We start from the raw sequence: 23890 nt of genomic DNA, 5'->3' as shown, positions 1-23890 counted from the left end.
CTAAAAAGCGAGAAAACACGAAAGATAAGATTGTAGAGGTAACTGAAAACTTTGAACATCAAGATTCGATATCCGAATATTATCTTACAATACTAGAACCCTTAAAACGAACTACCTTTTCAGACTAGAAGACAATTTATTGATTTTACTTATTTTCTAATTCCTATTTCCATTGGCGAGACATGCTTCTTTGCGGTGTAAACAGTAAGGTTATACTTCATGTTACCATCCTTTCTCCCCCAATCCCATTAAAAATAGCTCACCGCCATCTAGCGGATACTTTGAAGTTTCAATTTATTTATTTATGTTAATAAATTATATTTTTTATTAGTACAATAACTATTTATATTAAACTTAACTTGCTTTCTCTAGTAAAACTTTAGTATTATAGTCGACAAACCGTCTTCCTTCCAACCAGACAGCCTTGTGGGGGACAGAATTTACTCTGTAATATGGCTCAAGGTTTCATTTAAATTCTGTCCAACGGGTACCTGGGGAAACATGAGGATACAGATGACGGGATCGTGGTGAACATCATGTGAATTTACCGATATCATAACCATATATTATCACCTCCCGTTGTCTCATTCGATGTTCCAAATGAGTGGGGAAAATATTGGCCTTTCCTTTCCCAATATAGAATACTATTTTCTTTCATAAATTGCATGTCTATCGTAAGGTTTTGATAGCGGTAAGAAAGTTCCATGCTCCATAGCATGTTTCACTATCCCACTCACTTCAGACTTGATACATACAGGACACTGTGGCAATGTGCTGAACAAGCATCGCCAAACTCGAAATTCATCTCACTTGGTTCACTGAAAGGAGTTTAGCGTCTCTCTTTGTTTTTAAACCAATACCATATGAGATGGCAAGAAATCGTCTCGCCTAGAGCGTTTTGAAGTCCGTATCGCCTACGACTTGTTTAAAAAATATTTCTCTAGAACAGTGGTTCCCAACTTGGGAGCGTGAGAAGGGAGCAAGGGAGATGGAAACAAGAAACAGAAATAAACTACACTTCGTAATTATAAATACTACGAAAGTTGTAACAAAAAAGCGTTAAACTAAATATTGCACAAACACAAAGCAACCACAAAGCAACTTTTGAGTAAGAACAGTGATTTCATTAAGAGTAAAACTGGTGAAAAAAGAAAATAATAACACTGCATTACAAGAGTATTCACAAGTCTTGATGGTAATAAATATAAATTGGTGAAAATATGGTTATTATTACAAGATATTAAATGTGTATGTTTGTAACTATGCGTTTCACTGCTTAGAATGTCTGTGTCACTATGAGGAAAAGACACTATCTGATAGTTAGCAGAGTTTTTTTTACGTATAAATACGTAAATATACGCGTATGAGCAATTGAATTACAGATACCTCCCTTTTCTCTTGATGACGGTGGTAATGCGGCATGACAAGGACTCCATAACACACCGAAAGTGTTGGGGAGCCATACTCATCTATGATTGCAGCACAGCCTACCTAATCCAAGAAGATTTATGGAAGCAGAACCCAGGGCATGCTCATCCTTCTCGACAGCATCCTAGATGTACTAAGTGGAATTGAGATCGGGGCTCCTCTGGGCTCAGACAAGCAATATCACATTCTTCGAGTACCCATATCACCAGATAGCCATAATTCCGGAGAGGTGTGTTCTAGGTGCGTTCTCCCAATAGGGTACTAGAGACGAACAATGGGATGAATATGGTCTGCCAGCAGGTTTCTGTAATGTTCGGCAATGACGGACGTTGTCAGATGCACCAGAGGTCTCATTTCATCTTACGTTAACAATTCTCATACAAAGATATAACTGCACCCGCTTGGCCAGAGGAATGCATTGACTTATCTGGTTGACGACGTACATGTACTTGGCCATCGGCATTTACTAACTGATTCGGCTCATCTGTTCAGGCGATCTTTTTACATGCTTTGAGAATAAAATGGCATTGTTCCTTTGCCCATGTTAGTCGTAGTGCCTTGTGACGGGTGTTGCGCAGAGGCACTCTAATGGACAGCTGCTTCTGTACCCTATAGTGAGGAGATGGTTATGGATGGTATGTTGCTCATATGTCGTTATTGTTCAGCCTTGAAGTCACGAGTGACCTGCTGCACTCTGACCCGTCTGTTCGCTTTTATCATCCGAGCTAACTGAAGCGAGTCATGTCATCAATGCATCATACACCATGACAGTTTTGACCGATTCAACATATTAACGGCACACTGTTGATACGGTGGTTCTTTGAAAGCCCGGTGTTTGGATTACTTCAGAGATGAAGTGGCAGCTGCGTTTAGCTTTGAGAATGTGGGCGTGATCAAATACGCTAAAATCTCGTCTTATTCATCTTGTATTCAACTGTAACTCATACAACCAGCACAATGTCTGACGTCCTTATTGTTACATGGTACGCCCTGATATTGCATTGCTGTAGCCAAACACAGTCCAATGTTTCCAGATACAATTCAATTGCTCATGAGTGTAGCCAGTAATGATTTAAGAGATGACCTGGGGGAATTCTCCCCCCGCAGCTGCGAAACACCTCCCGAGGTAAATCTGCAATGTTGATCAAGGGTTTCACGGTAGTACTTTCACCCTTTGTGCATTTAAATTGTCCTTAGGGAAAATCGTCTAAAATCATCACTGTGTGTAAATATAAACAATCTGTGCCAGCAGAACTATCAAAATTATTGGTAACAAATGACATGTTTCTTAACCATATTAAAGTTCGTTTTTGTTGATTTTCTCGGAATTTTCTAAACCCGACGCGATCTATCAACTGTAATTCCTTACCTTTGGGCAGTATTTTGGTCAAATAAAAAATTAAGTTAATCACAGTTTTGTCCTACACCTCACTAGTCATACAACATACTGTCGTCTTGATAGTGTCAATGACTTCGTGAAGGACTTCAGGGGGGGATATCCTTCAGTGTCAGTCTCACGTTAATAATTGCCATTGTTGTCGTTCAGCATCAACTTCTAGGATTCCAAAATAATTAGTTTCTCTCGGCTCTCTCGAAAACTGCTCATAAGGTTTTACACTGATACATATCATTTTGTTCTATTCGGTAAGATCCATCGATTGGTATGTGTCTGATTTTAGACATATTATTATTATTATTATTATTATTATTATTATTATTATTATTATTATTATTATTATTATTATTATTATTATTATTATTATTATTATTATTAATGAAGTTTTGAGAATCTGCAGTGCTACATCTGAAATTGCAGAAAGGTATAAGTAAGGAACAAGGGACTTGAAGTATGCAAGGTATACGAACGGAGGTAAACAAAGGTTGGGAACCACTGCTATACGTGTTGATCATCATTAGAAAACAATGTTCAGGAGCTGAAATCTTACGTCGACAGGAATATTTTTATTTTTTTTATGAATCATGATTGTATCTTTAAATATTCGAAAAACTTTGAAAAGATATGGTTTTAATCTTGTCTTATTTATTTATTTATTTACAGGGAAAAAGATTATATTAAATAACCTGAAAGGAAGTTTCGTTGGAGGGCAATTGTCTGCCATTTTGGGACCTTCAGGGGCTGGAAAAACATCTTTCCTGAATGTACTAGCAGGATGCAGGTACGTACTAGCCTTTTCCTTTTTTTAAAATTTTACAAGTCATTGTTAGGAGCATATGTGTCACTGTTAGGATACTACCTCATAGAAATATGAGTGTGTCACCTATAAGGTAAAAAAAACAACCATATATACAATCTAATACTTAGGATATTTTCCTTTCAAAAAATAAACACAATAAACGATATACTTTTTAGAGCAATATTTTTTTCTAGATTTTCTCGAAAATTGTGCATGAGAATCTACCATGAAGCATCTACCTTGTATAGCTCGAAGTCATCTGTCGATTGATACAGTTCTTATATTTGACCAATATTATAGTTAGACATAAATTAAAGGTTTAGAGCTAATAGTAATTTTGAGTTACAAACTATCTCCTTTACCATACTGTATAGGGTTCCAACCTTCCTGAACAAAATGTCGGAAAGGTTCATGTGGTTTGCCACATTTCCAGAGCAAAATATTGGGACGCTTCGTGCGGTTTGTCACCTTTCCAGGGCAAAATGTCGCAATGCTTCATGCGGTTTTTCACCTTTCCAGAACAAAATGTCGGGATGCTTCATGCGATTTGTTACCTTTTCAGACCAAAATGTCGGGACGCTTCGTGCTCTTTGTATCTTTCCAGAGCAAAATGTCGGGACGCTTCATGCGGTTTGTTACCTTTCCACTCACCACTTTACTTTCCACGATATGCCAATGACTGTGCACATCGTCATGTTAGCATTATAATATAAAGCTTGGTGAGGGTATAAAGTATAGATACTGCAATAAGTTTCCTTGGAGCATATGGCGTGGTTATTTCACATCATAATATTTCATTTAGGTTTAGAAAATATCTTTTTTCAGCTCTCTCTGAAGTTATGAAAGAGGATTTTCATTCACCCAGTTCATTTTGTTCAGCTCGATTAGATCTATCAACTGATATATGTATCATCTTTGGCATTTCTACAGTAGACTTCTATGCAACTTCTAAGCGTTTAATGAAGAAAATATACGATAATACATATACCAATCGATAGATCTCACTTTGCTGAACAAACAATCGATAGATCTCATTGAACCGAGGAAACAATCGATAGACCTCATTGAAGTGAGCAAACAAAAATCGATAGATCTCATTGAGCTGAATAAATAATCGATAGATTTCATTGAGCTGAACAAACAGTCGATATATCTGATTCAGCTGACGATCAATATATCTCATTGAGCTCAACAAATAATTGGTATATTTCATTGAGTTAAACAAACAGTCGATAGATATTGGGCTGAACAAATAGTCGATAAATCTCATTGAGCTAACTAAACAATCGATAGATCTCACTGAGCTGACCATTGATAGATATCACTGAATCGAGCAAACAATCGATAGATCACCTCGAACTGAGCAAACAAAACACCGATAGATCTCATTGAGCTGAGCAAATAGTCGATAGATCTCATTAAGCTGACCACACAATCGATAGATCATTGAGCTGACCAGATACTCGATAAATCTCATTGAGCTTACCAAACTATCGATACATTCCATTGAGCTGAACAAACAATCGATAGATCTCATTGAGCTGAAAAATAATCGATAGATTTATTGAGCTGAGCAAAAAGTCGATAGATCTCATTGAGCTGAACAAGCAATCGATAGATTTCATTGAGCTAAGCAAACAATCGATAGATATTGATCTGAGCAAACATTCGATAGATTTCATTTAGCTCAGGAAAATGATACGCAACTGTGTAAATCTGCATGCGTAGTTTTAATCGATAATAGACGGAAACTATTTTTTTCTGTAAACCTAAAAATATATGCTGTACAATACCTTACCAACTGGGGCAGTGGTACCTAACTGGTAACGTACTCACCTCTGGTATGGGATACCTGATTTGATACCAGCTGTCACCAGATGGGTTTTATGGTGGACAAACACTGTCTACGTGGGTTTCCTCCCACTGTCTCCATTCAGCGACTGTTATCTATCTCAGTATCACCGTCTCTCTTAACCTCGGAATAAAAATCGTGGGATATTAAACTAAATTAGGAAAGATTTTAATCTATGATTTCAGCGAGCCGAAGGCTGGGAGAGGGAATAACTGGTGTTAACAGAAACAAGCAAAAGTGATCGTGCAACGCTCACTCCTGGTGTAAAATAACTCTAGTTCAATTCCGGACTGTGATTTTATTCTGAGCAATTCTGTCCTGCGTCTTGCCTGAGATTTCCCGCTTTCTCCCACTTCTTCATTCCACCAATTCTTTCAGCATCATCATCAGTTGTTTATCATCCATCTTGTTTGGCTGCAGGCATAATCGTGGGATATTAATCTAAAAATTTAATTTAATTTATCATTATTAGCTTTTCAATTAAACAGAATAAACAACAAAAATTATTGTTGTAGCATGACTAGGTATCACTATCCTGGATTTGCCAAATACTTTCGTCTCATCTAAATTTATAAACAAATTCATGATTATTTCACCATCATAATACTATTTTAAGACATTACATTCACTAACATTGTAAGTACTAAATTGCATAATTTAAACTTGTCATCAACTTCTCTCATGCTGGATAGTTTCTCGTCAGATCTATTTTATACCACTTTTAAATAGTACACCGTGCTCACCGCGCCACGCCATTGCGACTACTCGCTCAAAATGGCACGTATATCGCTATCGATCAACACTCCCTCCACCGCCGCATCCCCAACACAACTCACACAGCGCCCTCTCTAGGTAAGGGGTCTTTTTCCCGGACCCTGTGTTAGGAGGGACCCGGTAGCTGAGTAGTAGTGCGCTGACCTCTAGTGTGTGGGGTCTCTGGTTCGATCCCCGACCAAGTAAGTTTGTGGTGGACAACATCGTGTCCGTAGATTTCCTCGGGACACTGTTGTTTCCTCCAACATTATCATTCCAGCAATTCTTCCATCATTATTCACGTAACTTATTCATTGGTTTCCCTTAGCCTAAGGGGCATAATCATGGGACGTTAAACTGAAAGATTTCATTTTGTACAGGGTGTTTTAAAACAACACCGACAACGTTTGGGAGGTGATTCCTGACACGAAGGTAAGACAAAAAGTATAGACCCTGGGTGTACAAATGCTTCCTTTCGGAGTTATAGGCTGCCGAAAACATGAAAAACTGAACTTTAAAGGTCCATAGCTCCAATACTATGGGACCTACCGAAGTTGGGTCAAGATTTCATTTAGGAACTAATATACGTCCTATATAAATATCCATGTTTCATAATCCTGCGATATTTCCGCAACAATTTTTATAGAGTTAGTTGCTGAGTACTTCAAATTGTATGCCTATAGCCAAACTCCCTCTATAAAAATTGTTACGTGAGTACCTTAGGATTCTGAAACATTGATTTTTGGATAGGGCACATATTAGTTTCTAAGTGAAGTCTTGACCCGACTACGATAGGTCCCATAGTTTTGAAGCTATGCACCTTTAAAGTTCAGTTTTTCATGTTTTCGGCAGCCCTATAACTCCGAAAGGAAGCATTTATGCACCCAGGTTGGTCTGTACTTTTTGTCTTATCTTGATGTCAGGAATCACCCGCCAAACGTTGTCGTTGTTGTTTCGAAACACCCTTATATACAGTATATTAGTATAGATTAAGTGCTTGATTACAAGTGTAACTTTACTCTCTTCGTAGTAAATTATTAATGCGGGGATTTTCTTCCAAAAATATTAGGTTGGGGAATTCCTGCTCGTAAACCAATTTCGGGCCTCCTGGCATGGTTTACAGCGTTTATGAGTATAATTCTATTCGTATGTCTATCTGCTATATCTTCTTGGAATGTACTATAAATTACTAATCAAGCTTTAGTTTACATTGCCAAAAGAAAACATCCATAAAAATCTGGTTAAAACTGAACAATTTACTTTTGAAATTACTATTATCATTTCAAGAAAAATGGAAATATCCCATTTCCCAGTAATTATTTTTTGTTTTTCTGACACTAAAACTGAAAGCTAAAAATATGTATTTAATGACTTCGTGGGAAGAAAAGAAAATATTGAAACGGGTTAGTTCATATCTTGCATTTTCACAGTGCCTAAGCTCCTACTTTTAAGGACAAAATTGTAACGGCCTATTTCTGTACTTCTAAGCTATCCTTTTACTTCATTTTGTAAGATGAAAATAAATACAATTTGTAATTCATATTTCTCATGAACGATATTGTTTTAATATTAAACGTTCTCTTCGATTGATTTCAGTTTTTTTAAAAATAACATTGTTGTCTTTGCATGTTTTGTTTTACCGATAAAAAAAAGAAAAAATCGAAACCCGTTTTCCTTATTTCTTTTTCTTTTCTTTTGTGGGAAAATGGGAACGAGGGAAAACAAACGACCTTTCTACAGCTCGCAAGGCAAGAACAAGCTCTATATTCGAAAATCGTTGGAAGCTTACCGACGTTTTCAGCAACGAAGTCGTGTTAAGTTTAAACTTACAATTAGACATAAGCAGTGGAAAATCTAAACAAGCTTAGCTTCACCGGAATAAATAAATATTCAATACTAAAAGCTAACCAACTAACTCTATGGCCAATGAAACCCGAAGTTCAATGCCACATTCACAAAAGCTCAGCATTGACTTCTGTCCTTAGCAGGGGCGACCGAAGAATATTTTTCTAGGGGAGGTCCATATCCATCGCGGCCGCTCAAAGGTAAAAGGAAGTATCTACATTTTGCTTGTTTTCAGAACAGCAGCAAAAAAAAAAAAAAAAAAAGTGATTTTTGATAATTAACTTACTGTTAAAGATATTGTTTTCTTTTCGGTATCAATGAGCAATAAGTGTTAATTGACGCCTGAAAGGAAACAAGTCTTTAACAGTAACGTTAATTATCAAAACTCACCTTTTTTGTGGTTATTCTCAAAACAAGCAGAATGTAGATACTTCCTTTTACTTTTGGACGGCCGCATGGTTACTATATTATATCTGGTATTTCTGGTATTTAATATACGTGGTTTGCTATTACCTGTACATTTTCGAAAGCCAGGAGGGCGGCCCCCCTACCCTTCCTTTGGACGCCCATGGTCCTTAGCCAACTGAATCCAGTTTCTACTTTGTATTCCTATTTCTGCAAGATCCATCTTCGTATTGTCCTTCCGTCTGCTTCTAGGCCTTCTTAATGGTCGTTTTCCATTCGCATTTCCAGTTAAAACTCTGAAAGCGTTCCTACTTTCTTCCATTCTGGCTACATGACCTGCTCACCTGAGTCTCCTGGACTTGATGACTCTAATAATGTTTGGTAAACGGTATAAACTATGTAGTTCCTGCACACAGAGAAAAATCCGTTCTCCGGACAGCGGTATATTGTACAAATATACGGTATCCTCTTGCTTACTATAAAAATCAGTACGTAGTATACGTTATCCGTATGCTATATAGGCACTGCCCTTAGTTGTTGCATCATGCCGTTGCAGGATGTCTGACATCTAACAGTTTTCCGTATATCACATGCATATACTTATGTTACCTTCGTCAGCTATATGTTATATACGTCCATTTGTATGTGAGATCCTGACCGCCTATATTGTTTCATACGGAAAGTACGTATAGATGGAACACTTATACAGAAAGTATTATAAAACATGCGTTTTCAGTTATACGTCTGCTGTACTTTAAGTCCAAAAACTACAGGAATTACGCATGTAACCCATCTTTTTAAGTAAGCTACCTACATTTTTTTTCTCAGTGCAGTTGTGAAGTGTCCACCATTCCCCATTCCCGTTCATCTTAGATCTAAATATTCAATATTTCTATCTATAATATATCAACTGCTTAAGATAAGTTTAATAATAATAATTTTAGGGTAGAAACGCTGCTTTAAAAAAAAAAAAAAAAAAAAAAAACTAAACCTTGCATCCATGCAAGGGTCTACTTTCCCTCTCCGAAAAAGGTAAGTTCGTAACTTGACACAGTACATTTCTACATTCTCTTAATAAAATTGAATTTGTTTAGAAGAGAAATGATTGATGGAACCTAAAGATTTGATCTAACACTTCATCTGTAATTTTTCCTTTCTTATACAATCTAGTTATGTATTTTTTTCTGAGAATATAGTTGGCACTTCTTAATAATTAATATCGTCTTTGTGGTTGAAGAATAATACTGGTTCAATATTACATTATGTCTTGTAGTATTGAACCGCTCCTCCCAAACTTTGGACACCTCCAAACAAAATTTATGTGTGCTCATCTGCTCACATCATTTTTACTGTGCCACATAAATGGTCAGAAACTTGATTTGCCAACAGGGTTTCTTCCGGAATTTTTTTCTGCGGTGGAGAGGGCATGATCAAAACGTAAAATGACTGCACTGAGATTGGTTAAAAAAAAAAAAAACGTAATGTGCACATTGAGATAATATGAACAACCAGAGATGCCCTTCCCTATGTCCCAGTGTTGATTCGAGCGTGCTCGCGATTGTACGTTAGATTCGAGATATCCTCTCCCAATATAGCCTATTCTGCAAGTTTTAGTTCTTCAACTGTCTGATTTTCTCAATTTTTTGTAGGCTGAACTGTGATTTATATGAGACATAGATCTGCAGTCTAACATGGGATTCGAACAATATGAGCTCCCACCATCGTGAATCGAACCCCGATCTTCCACGCCAAATGCTCGTACCTTAATCATATAGCCACGAGAGAGCTCTTGCTAACTTATTACGTCTATCACCTGACATGTTACCGTTGGTTCCGCATCTTCTAAATTATATCACTTATAGAGAAGCCAGCTTGTATTGCGAAAACGTTTTTATTTACAAGTCTTAACTTCGTTGTACAGGCATAAACTAGCAAGTTTGCTTATTGTGAGAAAAATTTCATCTAATGAATTATTTGAGCAAATCTTTATTATAAGTAGAGACTGCATTTACAATGTAACTACGGTGGCTCAGTGTTAGAGCGTTAACCTCTAGTGCTTGGGGTCTCGGGTTCGATCCCAGCTCCCGCCAAGTGAACTTTATGGTGGACTAACACTGTGTGCGTGGGTTTCCTGGGGTTCTCCCGCTTCCTCCCACTTTCCTCATTCCACCATTTCATTCATTACTCATCATCACCGTCTCCTTTAGCCTGACCGACATAACCGTGGGACGTAAAACTCAAAGATTTCATCTCATTTTTACAATGTAATTAATCATCCGTTTCTACATTTACGTTTTTATACTTCAAAGTAACGTTCAATAAGAGGTTTGATCCAGTTTTATCTTCTAAATAGCAATTTAGAGACTTTTTGGCGATAATTTGGCTACGTCCAAACCTCAACTTTGATGGCCTCACGAATGGGGATACAAAGACCAGATATCATAATACTTCAAATGCGTACTAAACTCATGAGTGTCAATCATTATGTCAAGTTTGGTCAAGATTGGATGTGTTTCAACGATCGCAAAGACATCCTTTCTTTTTCTTCTTTTTTGGAAATTCGACTAAGTCCAAACTCCAAATTTGACTAAGTACAAGTCCTTAATTTGATTGAGTCCAAACTCAACATTTGACTGAGTTTAAACCCACACTTCGACAAAGTCCAAACTCAAACTTTGGCTGAGTACAAACTCCAAGTTTGACTGAGTCCAAGCTCAACATTTGACTGAGTTCAAACCCAAAATTCAACAAAGTCCAAACTCCAACTTTGGCTGAGTATAAACTCCAAATTTGACTGAGTCCAAGCTCAACATTTTACTAAGTTCAAACCCAAAATTCAACAAAGTCCAATTTCTACTTTGACTGAGTACAAACTCCAAATTTGACTGAGTCCAAGCTCAACATTTGACTGAGTCCAAACCCCAAATTTGACTAAGTCTATAACTTGGAAACCATAGCGTACTAAGGTCTCCAATATACTATATATATAACCATGTCAAGTTTGGTCACTGTCATCGATCTCGTATCATAAACCTATACATTATTCTTGCTTTCATTTGTTCAATTTTCAACCTTTTCTATACCGTATATTCTACAATATTATTAACGAGTAGCGGAAAAATAATTGTCCAGATGGGAAATATACAAATCGATAAATACCATTGTACTGAACAAAGTGATATGGACGAACGTAAAACCTCATTCATAGTTTACCAGAAAATCAAGATTTTTTTTTTGTAAATCTAATAGTTGCTGCTATATGAGAACTGCTCCACCTATTAAGATGGAACTAATAACGAAGTATATCCTTATCCATTTCTTCATTAGGATACTATCAAGATGACGGTAAATATTTTGATTAATATCATCCAAAAATTATGATCAACTGTTAAACTTTAATTTCCGTTTAACTAAAATATTGACCAAGGATGATTACACATATCAGTCGATAAGTCTGAAGAAAATTACGTACTTAAAGGTAAATTATCATGTGTAGTTTTCGAAAAAATGGAGAAAAATGAATTTTATGGCGCTAAAATAAAAATATGTTGTTCATTGCCATTGAAATGAATTGTTTTATTTTTAACTCTCCTCCAAGTTTCTGTTTCCATGTCCCTGTCGAATTGAATTATGTAGAAAAGTTAACAAAAATTACTTACAACACTACGGAGACATTGGGGTGCAATGCTCTGATGCGATGGATCCTTGGTCATGCGACTCTGTAGTGGGAAACACCTTGCCCGTGGATTTGCTCGGCGTTCTATCTTCCCTCCACATCCTCATTCCACCCATTCTTTCATAAACGTTCATTTTCATTAATCAACTGTCCCCTTTAGTCTAAAAAACCTATAAGTTGGACGTTAAAGATTCCTTTTTAAAATGTGGTTGTTTCTTTTCTGCTAAAAGTTGCTTAAGTAAATCTTGAGCTTGGCTCCGAAATTTAGATTAGTATACACGGTGATAGGAAAATACTCAGGAGACGGGTTCTGGGAGTTCGAACCTCTTCCAAAATCTCGGTTTTTGTGTAAATTTGGTCTAATTTTAGGGATATTTTTTTTTACAAAGTTTTAATATAGCCTAATTTATCAACAAACTTAAAATGTTCGTTACTGAATTCCCTATGTGTGTGTGTGGGGGGGGCGGTCAGTTATTTGCGATTTTTTTTTTCAATTTTGAGCCCTCCATAAGATGGAGCATCAAAAAATATCGCAAAGAATTGATGAAATTTTTCGCGCCACTCTTACCGTTCCCGAGATATTGGTCAAAATGGTTCCGATTTCGGAAGATTTAAGGAGCCATAACTCGGGAACCGTAAGTCATAGAGAGATGATAGTTTGCTTTTTTTTTGTTTGTTTGTTTGTTTTACTTTCCATTTTGAGCATGTGTCTTCGTAAAACAAAATATAATAGAACATTTTAACAGAACTGTAGAAAAAAATTAGTATTCAAGGAAATTATAAGTGGATAGATATTATATTACAAGAATTGATTAATGAGTATGATAATGAAGTGCATAGAACAATTGGTATATAGCCTGTGGAGGTTAATAAGAAAAAATGGCATTTATTCCGAAGTTGGGCGGCCGCTTTCCCCACGTTTTTTCGCTGTTATCTCCTTTGCACACTTTCTGCAATTTGTTATTAGGTTCATTAATTCTTGCTCTTCACAGACTTTGAAAAGATTTTGCTCTTTATCAACGTATTGCTTCAAAACTGTTAAAACTGTTAATTCATTGCCCTTGTACATTCGCCATGTTGATAACATAAATACTAGTTTCTTTCCCACAATGCAACTGTTCGGTTACCTTGCGCCAAGTAGTTCCCTCCGCTCGCCCATGTTTATAGCCGCATATATATAACAAATAAACAGATTTTTCGAGACTCTCATATATTATCAAGCACACAAACAATCAAATTATACATATCTTTCCTGTAAATTTTAAAAATTTTCTTGGAAACGGACGCCCAGCTTTGGAATTTAACCCGAAAAAATAATTCTTTTTAAGTTCGTTCTGGCAATACTCTTGGAGCATTCTCAACAAATTCTCATGTTGAAATTGGACACCTTAAAATAAATCTCTGCGTACGTGCCTGACCAGTACTAAAGGGCAGTATGTACACTATCTTATTCCCTGTATTGCAGTAAAAGAAATCTATGGAGTTCCAGATATAAATCTAGACGACATAGCAACGCTGTGGGATGTTTTGTTTCTCAAAGGTAATTTTTTAAAAAATGCTGCATTTCAGTTAAGGATTGAATTCATCCTCGTTGCTGATATAAATAACTGACGTGCTCAATTGTGATCCAAAATGTTTTTCGAGCTCTTATTCTCTCCATCTTAGTCCCAAGGTTTAACAGAGTATTTGACTGTTATTGACTTTCAAGCTGATGCTTATTGACATACGAGAATTGCTCTCTTGAAACTTGAAAGGCTTTGCTCACTGACGTAATATGAACACACGTGCGGAATCTATTTGCTTTTTTCCCATTTTCTCGATATTTATAGACCATAGATTTTTTTTCGTTGTTTTATTCATTAAATTCTATAACCTTGTTGTTTTCTCAGTTTGTTTGTATATATTTGGTTTTGTTTATCTTCACAAAATTTCTTGTTCTTCCAAGATAGCTATAGTATTAATTAAATGATTTTCGTTAAACAACAGTACATTTATTTATCTTTCAATATAAAGTTAACAATGAGCATCGTTGTGCTCTTTTTCCACGTTTCCCTTTCACCAAAAATTGGTTTATCTCAGAAATACTATCTCTTCTTAAACTTCAATTATAACAACTACACCAACGAAAAAAAGAGGTTCTTCAATGAAACTAGAAGAAAATGGGCTCTTCTTTTATTATTATTATTGTTCACGAACGATTTCGTTATAATGCTTGAAATATGACGTGAATCATGGTTCATTAAATATATTAACTGATTCTGTTGGTGAATCGTTAGCAAATGATTTGCTTTGATTATTATCGAGTTAAAAATAGACAACAATAAATTCAAGATTTTTCTGATCATTTCAATTCTAAAATGAAATTGCTATCTGCTATTTATTTACCACGAAAGAAGAAACACAGAAAACTCGAATAATTTAACACTTTCCGGACGAGCGACAGGCTATGCTTGTCGTTTAACTAATGTCCAGTAGTACAAACGACAGGGATAGCCCACCCTTTTCTTTACATTGTTATTTCAAATGAACTAGGGCTATATTCGCTGCGTATCTCTTGGGCACATTTAATGGCACCACTTTGTTCAAATTTGAGCAGCTAGATAGCATGGATACATTCGTTTGGCGCAGGGGAAGCTTACTTAAATCGCTAAATAGCATGGATATATTTTTTGTCACTTAGGCAAGTTTATTTTAACCTCCAGATAGCCTTAATTCATTATTTTGTCACAGGGAAACTTATTTAAACGTATATCGCGTTGACGTTTGTGCTGTTGAGAATAGAATCGAGCAATTTACGTTAATATTGGTCAAATTTTGAAACTTCCTCATTAGAATTCTGGCTCTGATAATTTTGTAACAAAGTAAAAGATATATTCAACTTTTAAGATATGTTGCATCAATATTTATTGTCAATACCTTTGCAACAAGTTCTAATACAAGTTACGTTTTCGTTTTCCTTCTCAAAAAAAAAAAAAAAAGTGTTAGCGGAAAAGATTTCCTAATGTTAGAACAATTATTGTAAGTATAACATGTTAAATATCTGTCTTTCAAAAGAGCAAGATTTGTAGTTTCAGAACTGCCTTTGAGACAAAAACAACTTAAATTGTTTTCTATGAATTTTTGGAAAAAAAAAAATACTAACAGTTGTCCGTCTGTTGGAGGTAGGAGGGTATTTCAAAGTTCTCAAAGAATTTACAACGAAATACGGAAACGTCTTTCTTGACAAGTGGTCTTGCGACAACATTTGAATAAACTATTCCAGCATTCAGTTGACAGGGCGGAAAAAAAAAAAACTTTGGAAAAGTACAGTTAGGATTGCCGCACATGAGGTACAAATGGGAAATCTCACTAGTCTTATGAAGAAGAATATATGTCGTTTGGTGAACATAACTGTCAGAGATAGCAACACCAAGAATTAAATCTTGGTTTGAAATATGTCTTGAAGTTTTTAATGTGTCTGTATAAAAGGTCAAGTCCTTACCATAAAGATGGTTTATATAATTCTGTGCTAATTAATTATGAATAAAATATACATATACTGCGTATGTTTGTGCTCAAAAATTGAAATTCTGTAAACTTGAGGGTGCTGTCTTCAGTGGATAAAGACGTTTCTCTGTACACACTTTCCAGCTAGGGATGTAATCTTGGGTATAGGACTGTATACGATGTATACTCGCCTAATACTTTTATAGTTCAGCCTATACTAAATTGAAATCAGGAATGTAGTGAAGGATATTTGACCGGATTTAGTAGTAGATGTAGTGAATATGTAGTGAAAGATATACTACATTTAGAAAAAAAAAAAAAAAGTCGAGCTTATAGACGCTCACCAAAACTTTCATTCATACATCACTGCCTCCACCCTATTAAACTTAAAATTCGGCGGATACATCAGTAGAATTCCTAAATTCTATAGCCGAGTCATCAAAATGTAGAGAGGTGACTTGGCTCTAAACAAGTTACTTTTCTAAATTGAGGTAGGGCTACAGAGTCAAATTTTGGGCAGGAGTAGAGGATATCATTCCTGATTCAAGACATCTGTACTGGTCCTGGGGTAGTGCCATGTTACACTTTACCACCTAACTTCATCACCCTTTATTCTATTGGCCTACCCCTGGTCTTATGTAACACCTAAACTGAAGGTAATGGTTGATTCCTTAGGAAATTTTGTTAGGAATTGGTTCATGGCGGATCTAACGTTTCACCTTGTTACTTAACTTTGTTGGTTCTGGGATCTGAGCTTAAAATCTGGAACTCAATGACCTAGAATATTGGCAGGTAATCCTACTAGAGATAGAGATCTATTTTAATTTCCGTCTAACTAAAATAATGTCCAAGATTGATTCATGTATCAATGGATAGATGACAACAGGCTGAACAAAATGACGTGCATGAGGGTAAATTCTCAATTGTTACCGAGAAAATTGACAAAAATAGACTACTTTAATCACGTTAGAAAGTGTGTCGTTTGTTACAATAAATCGGCAGTTTTCATATTACTAGAAAATATTTATTTATTTGTTTATTTGCAAGGCTGAATAAAAAGTAATGGAGTCTTTGTTATAATTCGTATCTGTCTTTATGTACAGAAGAATACTTGTTACATTCCTTCAATGTAATCGCCTTCCAATCTCTTTCACCTTCTGTTGACATGTGTGGAAAGCGTCGTAATCCGTCAGCGCATCAATTTTTGTCGATGTATAACGGGGAGTCGCCATATGTTACGGATGATAGTATCTCTTGTGCTGTAGTTGCTCGCCACGAACTTGCTTTTTCATTTTGGCAAAAAGATCGTCACGAAGTCCCTGAAAATGTGCAGTACACCCACGTGCCACTTCAATCTTAATCCACACACGTTGTTCGTCTTTCCGAAACGTATCATTATGGCGTTTCTACTTTTTCCGTCTCTTTTAAGACAGCGCTGCATTTAACTGAATAACAGAAAGCCGTTATCACTCACCAATCGAAAGCCGTTACACAATCCCTTATCAGCTACGGAAGTCTTGTGGTGCAGAGACACAATCCTTTGACGTGAGAATGTCACCTCTACTTATTATCTAACTCACGTAGTATGTTCTGTGCTGTATATGTAAAAGAAATACGCTGATATCTAGCAGAGTGTACCTATTGTTGTTTGTGTTCTCGTAACGGTAGTACTGATATTCCTAATAATGACGTAGATACTCAGCAGAGTGGATCTATTGCTGTTTGTGTCCTCCTAACGGTGATACTGATATTCATAACAATTAAGTACATACTCAGCAGAGTGTATTTATTGCTGTTTAGAATTCTCCTAACGGTGATACTGATATTCCTGATGTACCTATTGAATTATTTAAATATTCAGAAGAGTGTATCTATTGTTTGTGTTCTCCTAACGGGAATACTGATGTTCCTAACAATGAAGTAAATATTTAACAGAATGTGTCTATTAATGTTTGTTCTCCTGACGGTGATACTGATATTCCTAACAATGATGTACATACCCAGCAGAGTGTATCTATTGATGTTTGCGTTCTTCTAACAGAGACATTGATACACCTAACAATGTCGTAAACAACCAGTAGAATATCTATTGTTGTTTGTGTTCTCCTAACGGTGATACTGATATTCCTAATAATGACGTAGATACTCAGCAGAGAGGATCTATTGCTGTTCGTGTTCTCCTAACTGTGACACTGATGTTTCTAACAATGACGTAGATACATCTAATATGATGGTTACCTATAAGTTACATATGAGTCATTTATTATGTGCTAAATATTCAAGTTAGTATTTTTCATTTCTTTGTTGTTTTGGTTGTCTACCGAATTTATCATAATTTTAATTTGTTATGATATTATGTTGACTTTATTAACTTTTTTTTTTTTTTTTTTTTTTTTTTACTTTCTACGTATTAGTGAACACGATTTCCGAGGCTCGGTTACAATACATTTGGATGACAATGGAAGAAATGCCTACAGGAAAAACTACCGTTACATCACTCAAGATTTCCAGTTTTTACCCAATTTGACCGTCCGAGAAACAATGTATATTGCAGCTGGATTGAAATTAGGAAATAACGTTGAAAAGACAATAGTGAAAAAATTGGTAAGTTGAATTATTTTAAACTAATACTAGCTGAACCTGCGCTCTCTACACACCACATCGTTCACATATGAGCATGAATCTCCTTGTCATTCCTCACAACATTTGTACATGTCCTTTTACAGACACAAGTGAAAGACATCTTGATAAAAATCGATAAGGGGTACGATAAAAGGGGGATATTTTCGATTATTTCTTTTTCAATATCTCGCACCGTTTTTACAAGATTCAGCCTACTTCCCGTTGGAGTTTCTAATTCACGTATGATCAGTGTTTTCTTACTTTTTGCACGCAGTATGTAATAAGCAAATACATTACATACCAAATTAGTTATAATGTCAGTGATATATGGTGTTCATTGGGCAAAACACTCCAAACAATACAGACTGGAGAAATATTTGTGCTTCGTTTCTTATTATCGTTTTCCCATAAAACAAACGGCTGAGGAATATACAACCCCTGTATACAACTATGTAAAGTTGAATTATGACTCTTAGGATATGATGCTTTACTTTTCTAAATTTCAACACTTTAAGTGTACCCCTAAAAAATATAATAAAGAAATAACAACCCTGTTTTTTTTTTTAAAAAAATATTCAATTAAAACTGGACAATCTGCACAAAATTTGGAATCGACCAGTTCAAACGGCATGCTTCGAGCACTTGTGGTTTTCGAGTTCTCATTGTCGAAATAATTTGAGACAAATATATATTTTTCTTTAGAGACAAACATATAAACCTAGCATTTCAATATATAGATACCACAATCTTGTAACAAAATCTTCTGGACACCTCTCTGTAGGGTTACCTAGCTAAATTTTGTTCGAACAGTATACCGTTTTTTGAAGAAAATGTCCCGACTTTCATGTTTATTGAGGGACCTGTCACTATTACCCTTGTTATTATTGCACCTTAGCTTCCATATGATTATACAGATCCCTGAAAATAAAAGCAAGTCTCTCACTGAAATAGTTTCCTGAAAACGATTCAGGGTGTGAAGAGAACATATCCGCAAAACTGTATCCATACCGCAAGTGTTTCAAATTTACTATTACTATCGTTTTCAACACTGATTTCTATAGAAAGAAAACGGTAAGGGATATTGAGATGCGGTTTTTTGCAATTGATTCAGTATCACAAGGATAGGATTTATCTATTTTGTTAACTCTCTGTTCGAACCGGAAGTGGTTCAAATTTAATATTACTTCCAGTTTCAATACTGATTTCTACAGAGAAAGACGGTAATAAATATCGAGATGCAGATTGCTGCAATCCATTCAGAGTCTCAAGATAGCTTTATCATCTTCCTCATTAACCCTCTATTCAAATGGGAAGTGGTTCAAATCATCAACTTCCGGTTGCAACGTTTATCGCTATAAAAGAAATACCGAGAAGCACTTTTTCCACAATGATTCAGCGTCTCCAAGCAACATACCATGACAAGGCTGAACACTCAACCAAAACCGGAAGTGGTTGAAATTTACTACTGCTTTTGGTTTAACGTGGATCATCACCCGGAAGTCACTACATATTTTAGCTCATTCCCTTAACTACTGCGCAATGAAACGTTACATATTATAAATATTGTACTATACAGAGTAAGATAGAGTATGTTTTAGCTACAACACAAGACATTGATTCATTTGGTTGTGTCTTCTAATATCGGAAAAGGTATCAAATAAAAGAAAATATTTGATTCGTTTTACAATGAGCACACAAGATGGCACTTGCTATTAGATCTTACTAAAGGTGCTCATTTTTTATTTAGTGTTTATTTGTATATATAAAGTACGTTAAAGTAACAATCTTATCACAAAATAGATATATGGTTTAACCGTTAGTCGTGTTATGTTTCACATTTTATTTAAATATTAATTTACATATAAGGAAATAGATTTTGAGAAGAAACTTGCGCAGAACGCCATAACGTGTTGTTGCCAAATTTGAACGTTTACTGTGGTAGTCTCAATAAGAAAATTCCTGGATTCTAGCGTTGCAGTTCGAGAAGCGAAACTTAACTGTGAATTCCGGTAAGAGTCGAAAATTAATTTCTCCTGTAAGTATCCAAGCAGAATTCCATGATAACTTTCTTTATTATCTGGCATAAGTAAACACTCGACACTATCTGGCAACGCCACACTATACAAGCAGCGTTTAGCATAGCACCAAGAACACCTAGTGATCCACCTTTAATACTGATTTTCCTAGAGCAAAAACGATGAGACATCGAGATGCATTTTTTTTTTAGTTGATTCAGCTTCCCAAAAGTATGTTTTATCTCCTTTCTCATCCATCTATTGGATCTAGAAGTGTTTAAAATCAATCATTTCCGATTTCAACTTTTAACACTATAGAACAAAAGTGGTAATAGATAGCGACAATCGGTTTTCTGCAATCGATTTAAAGTCTCAAGAATATATACAATCACAATTCTCAACACTATCAAAACTGGAATTGGTCGAAGTTTACTATTACTTCTGGTGTTTTAATATTGATTTCCGTAGAGCAAAAATGGTGAGAGATATTGAGGTGCAGTCTTTCTCAGTTGTTTCACTTTCGCAGAAATATGGTCTATTTCCTGTCATAAAAATCTGTTTAATCGTGGAATTGGTTCAATTAAACGATTTTTGGTTTCAATCTTTATCGCCATAGAACTAAACCAGTAAGATAAGTGAGTAATGATGGCTTTCTGATACGGATTCAGTGTCCGATTAACAGGATCTACCTTTCATCTTATTACTGTATTGCAATGCAACCAGTAGTTGTAGATGTACTACTTGAAGTTTGAGTTGGCCGCGGTGGCCCAGTGGTAGAGCGTTCACCTCTGGTGCTTGGGGTCTCGGCAGTGGCGTAGCACGGTTTTGCGGGTCCCCCTGCAACGTATAGAGAAGGGGCCCTAGTTGTAAAGCCGATAGAAGTAAAGTTGAAGTTCTACTTCTTTAAATCTTTATTCATCGCAAGACTTCGGGGCCCCCTATACCTCGAGCCCCCCCCGCCCGCAATGCGGGGGTTCCGGAGGCAGCTGCTACGCCACTGGGTCTCGGGTTCAAACCCTGCTCCCGCCAAGTGAACTTTGTGGTGGACAAACACCGTATGCCTGGGTTTTCTCGGGGTTCTCGCGTTTCCTCCCACTTTCTTCATTCCACCATTTCATTCATCTCTCATCACCGTCTCCTTTAGCCTAACCGGCATAACCGTGGGACGTAAAACTCAAAAATTTCAATTTCATTTTGAAGTTTGAGTATTGAGTTCACATAGTTTGGAAGTGTACTGTCTTTTCACATTATGAAACGAAACTCAGTTGCATAAGTGTTGGAAGTGTTATAGAACGACTTTGCCCATCCATTAGTCTGGACAGGTATCAGAGCAAAAGCAGTAAAAAAAAAATATCAAGATACGAATTTTGAAAATCGATTCAGTGCCTCGAGGATAGGTGCTACTTCCTCCATTATCTTTCTACTCAAACCGGAAATGGTTTAAATTGTTCATTTCCGGTTTTAACGTTTATTGCCGTAGAACGAAAACGTATCAGATTTTGAGAAGTGTATTTTTTTTCAAACAACTCAGCGTCTCAATGCATCATATCATTACTATCCCGAACACTCTACCAAAACCGGAAGTGGTTCAAATTTAATATTACCTCTGGTTTCAATATCGATTTCCATGGTGCATAAACGGTGAAAGATATCGAGATGCGATTTTCTGAAAACGATTCATTGTCCCAAGAATAGGTTCAGTTTTTTTCATTAACCCTCTAGGAAAGTCAAACCGAAAGTGGTTTAAATAATCCATTTCCGGTTTCAAAATGTATTGCCATACAACCAAAATGGTAAAATATAGCGACAAGCAGTTTTCTGCAATCGACTCATAATCTCAATTGTAAATGTTACCACAACCTCCAACACGCTACCAAAACTGAAAATGGTTGAAATTTTGCTACTACTTTCCATTTCAGAGCAAAAAATAGTAAGAGATATCGAGATTATTATTATTATTATTATTATTATTATTATTATTATTATTATTATTATTATTATTATTATTATTATTATTATTACAATCGATTCAGCTTCCAAAGAGTAGATTCTATCTCCTTCCTTAACCCCTAATACTGTCATGATTAATTATAAATGCAATGGCTATTATCGCAGGTAAAACATAAATTTTGTTCTGCATTGACGCAAACCGGAAAGGAAAGAAGAACCAGGTTAAGAAATGAGATGAAATCTTTCAGTTTTACATCCCACGGTTATGCCGACTAGGCTAAAGGAGACGGAGATGATGAGAAATGAATGAAATGTTGGGATGAAGAAAGTGGAGGGAAACGGAAGAACCCTGAGAAAACCCACACACACTGTCTTTGTCCACCACAAAGTTCATTTGGATCGAACTAGGATGGAACCAAGGACCCCGTGCACCAGAAGTGAAAGCTCTACCACTGAGCAACCATGGCCCCAAAAACCACGTTAAGAGTATTAATTTTCTAAGCCAATAAATTTTGTAAAGAAGGAATTTTGTTTTTGTTTTCTTTAAAAAGGAAAAAGTTATGGCTTTCAATCATGATGAAATACACAATCATTGAATTTAAATATTCATATGAGAAAATATATATTTATAGGTGTTTATTTACACTTATAACTTGCGTGTGTGCGTGGGTTTTCTCGGGGCGCTCCCGTTTCCTCCCACTTTCTTCATTCCACCATTTCATTCATTACTCATCATCACCGTCTCCTTTAGCATAACCGGCATAACCGTGGGACGTAAAACTCAAAGATTTAATTTCATTTCATTTATAACTTGCGTGTGCGTTAATAAACTATTTTATTTTCTCATCAGAAAGTTCTTGTTACTCACCTTGGAGCATCTAAATTTATATATGTATTTCAAATAACTTAAAAAATTCTTTAGGAAATATCTCACACACCTTGAAATTCTCGTAAACTATATCTATATATATTTTTAATTAAAGTTTTAACGTTTATTTTTCAACTTATAAGCTAAAAATTCAATGACGTAATGTGGTTCATGTTGTTAGCTTTGCGTAAATCACGTACTTCTGTTTAAGTTATGTTACTAGTGCACTTCCCGTCCCGTCTAGCTACGAGTCTGTTTCCGACATGATGTATTGTAATGTGGGTTAAGTTAGGGGTAAAAGTGGATCTGAAAAGGTACGGGGACGGATGACGTCACGCTGTCTCCCGTGCCAATCTTTGCCTATTGTAATTTTTTAGGAAGTGGAGGGACGCCATAAATATTCTTTGGAAATGGGCTAACGGTGTCTTTCCGCGTTCCCCCTCACTTTTACCCCGGGTTAAGTAATATAAAATTAGTTTTTGAACAAACTATTTGCTGAGCAAAACAACATATTCAAATTAAAAAAAAAAAAAAACTACATACGTGTGACAGTTTCGCCAACTAACACTTTGACTTCATCAAGTGTTGTTTGAAAGTGTGACATTGATCAATGAGTGACACCTTCGTTAAAGTGTATAGTACAGAATCAACGCCTGGGATCATGGTGTAGAGAACCATAGCCTATAATTGTCATATTTCCCTCTAATTTTCATGCAGGAACATAGATCAGTATCCAGTTAAAAATCATCCTAACTGTTCTGTCTCCGTCCCTGTACATAATGGATAATCTATTTA

The 23890-nt window shown here is 36.0% G+C and overlaps 1 protein-coding gene across 2 annotated transcripts in view; it reads left to right on the top strand.

Annotated features, from left to right (window-relative positions):
* The window catches only part of LOC145690366 (ATP-binding cassette sub-family G member 1-like), a 148301-nt gene that overhangs the window by 32092 nt on the left and 92319 nt on the right, over window positions 1–23890 (top strand). For both annotated transcript variants that reach the window (XR_014132198.1, XM_081765193.1), the window contains exons 2-3: window positions 3488–3605; window positions 18055–18244. Coding sequence is in view for 1 of the 2 variants with exons in the window: in XM_081765193.1 (XP_081621319.1) it covers window positions 3488–3605; window positions 18055–18244 (308 nt within the window). In the remaining variant the exon portion in view is untranslated. The remainder of the gene's footprint in view (window positions 1–3487; window positions 3606–18054; window positions 18245–23890) is intronic.

Source organism: Thermobia domestica, chromosome 7 (genome assembly GCF_964235325.1).
Source record: "Thermobia domestica chromosome 7, izTheDome1.hap1.1, whole genome shotgun sequence".
NCBI classification, from domain to species: domain Eukaryota; kingdom Metazoa; phylum Arthropoda; class Insecta; order Zygentoma; family Lepismatidae; genus Thermobia; species Thermobia domestica.
This window is presented reverse-complemented; position numbering and strand designations above follow the sequence as displayed.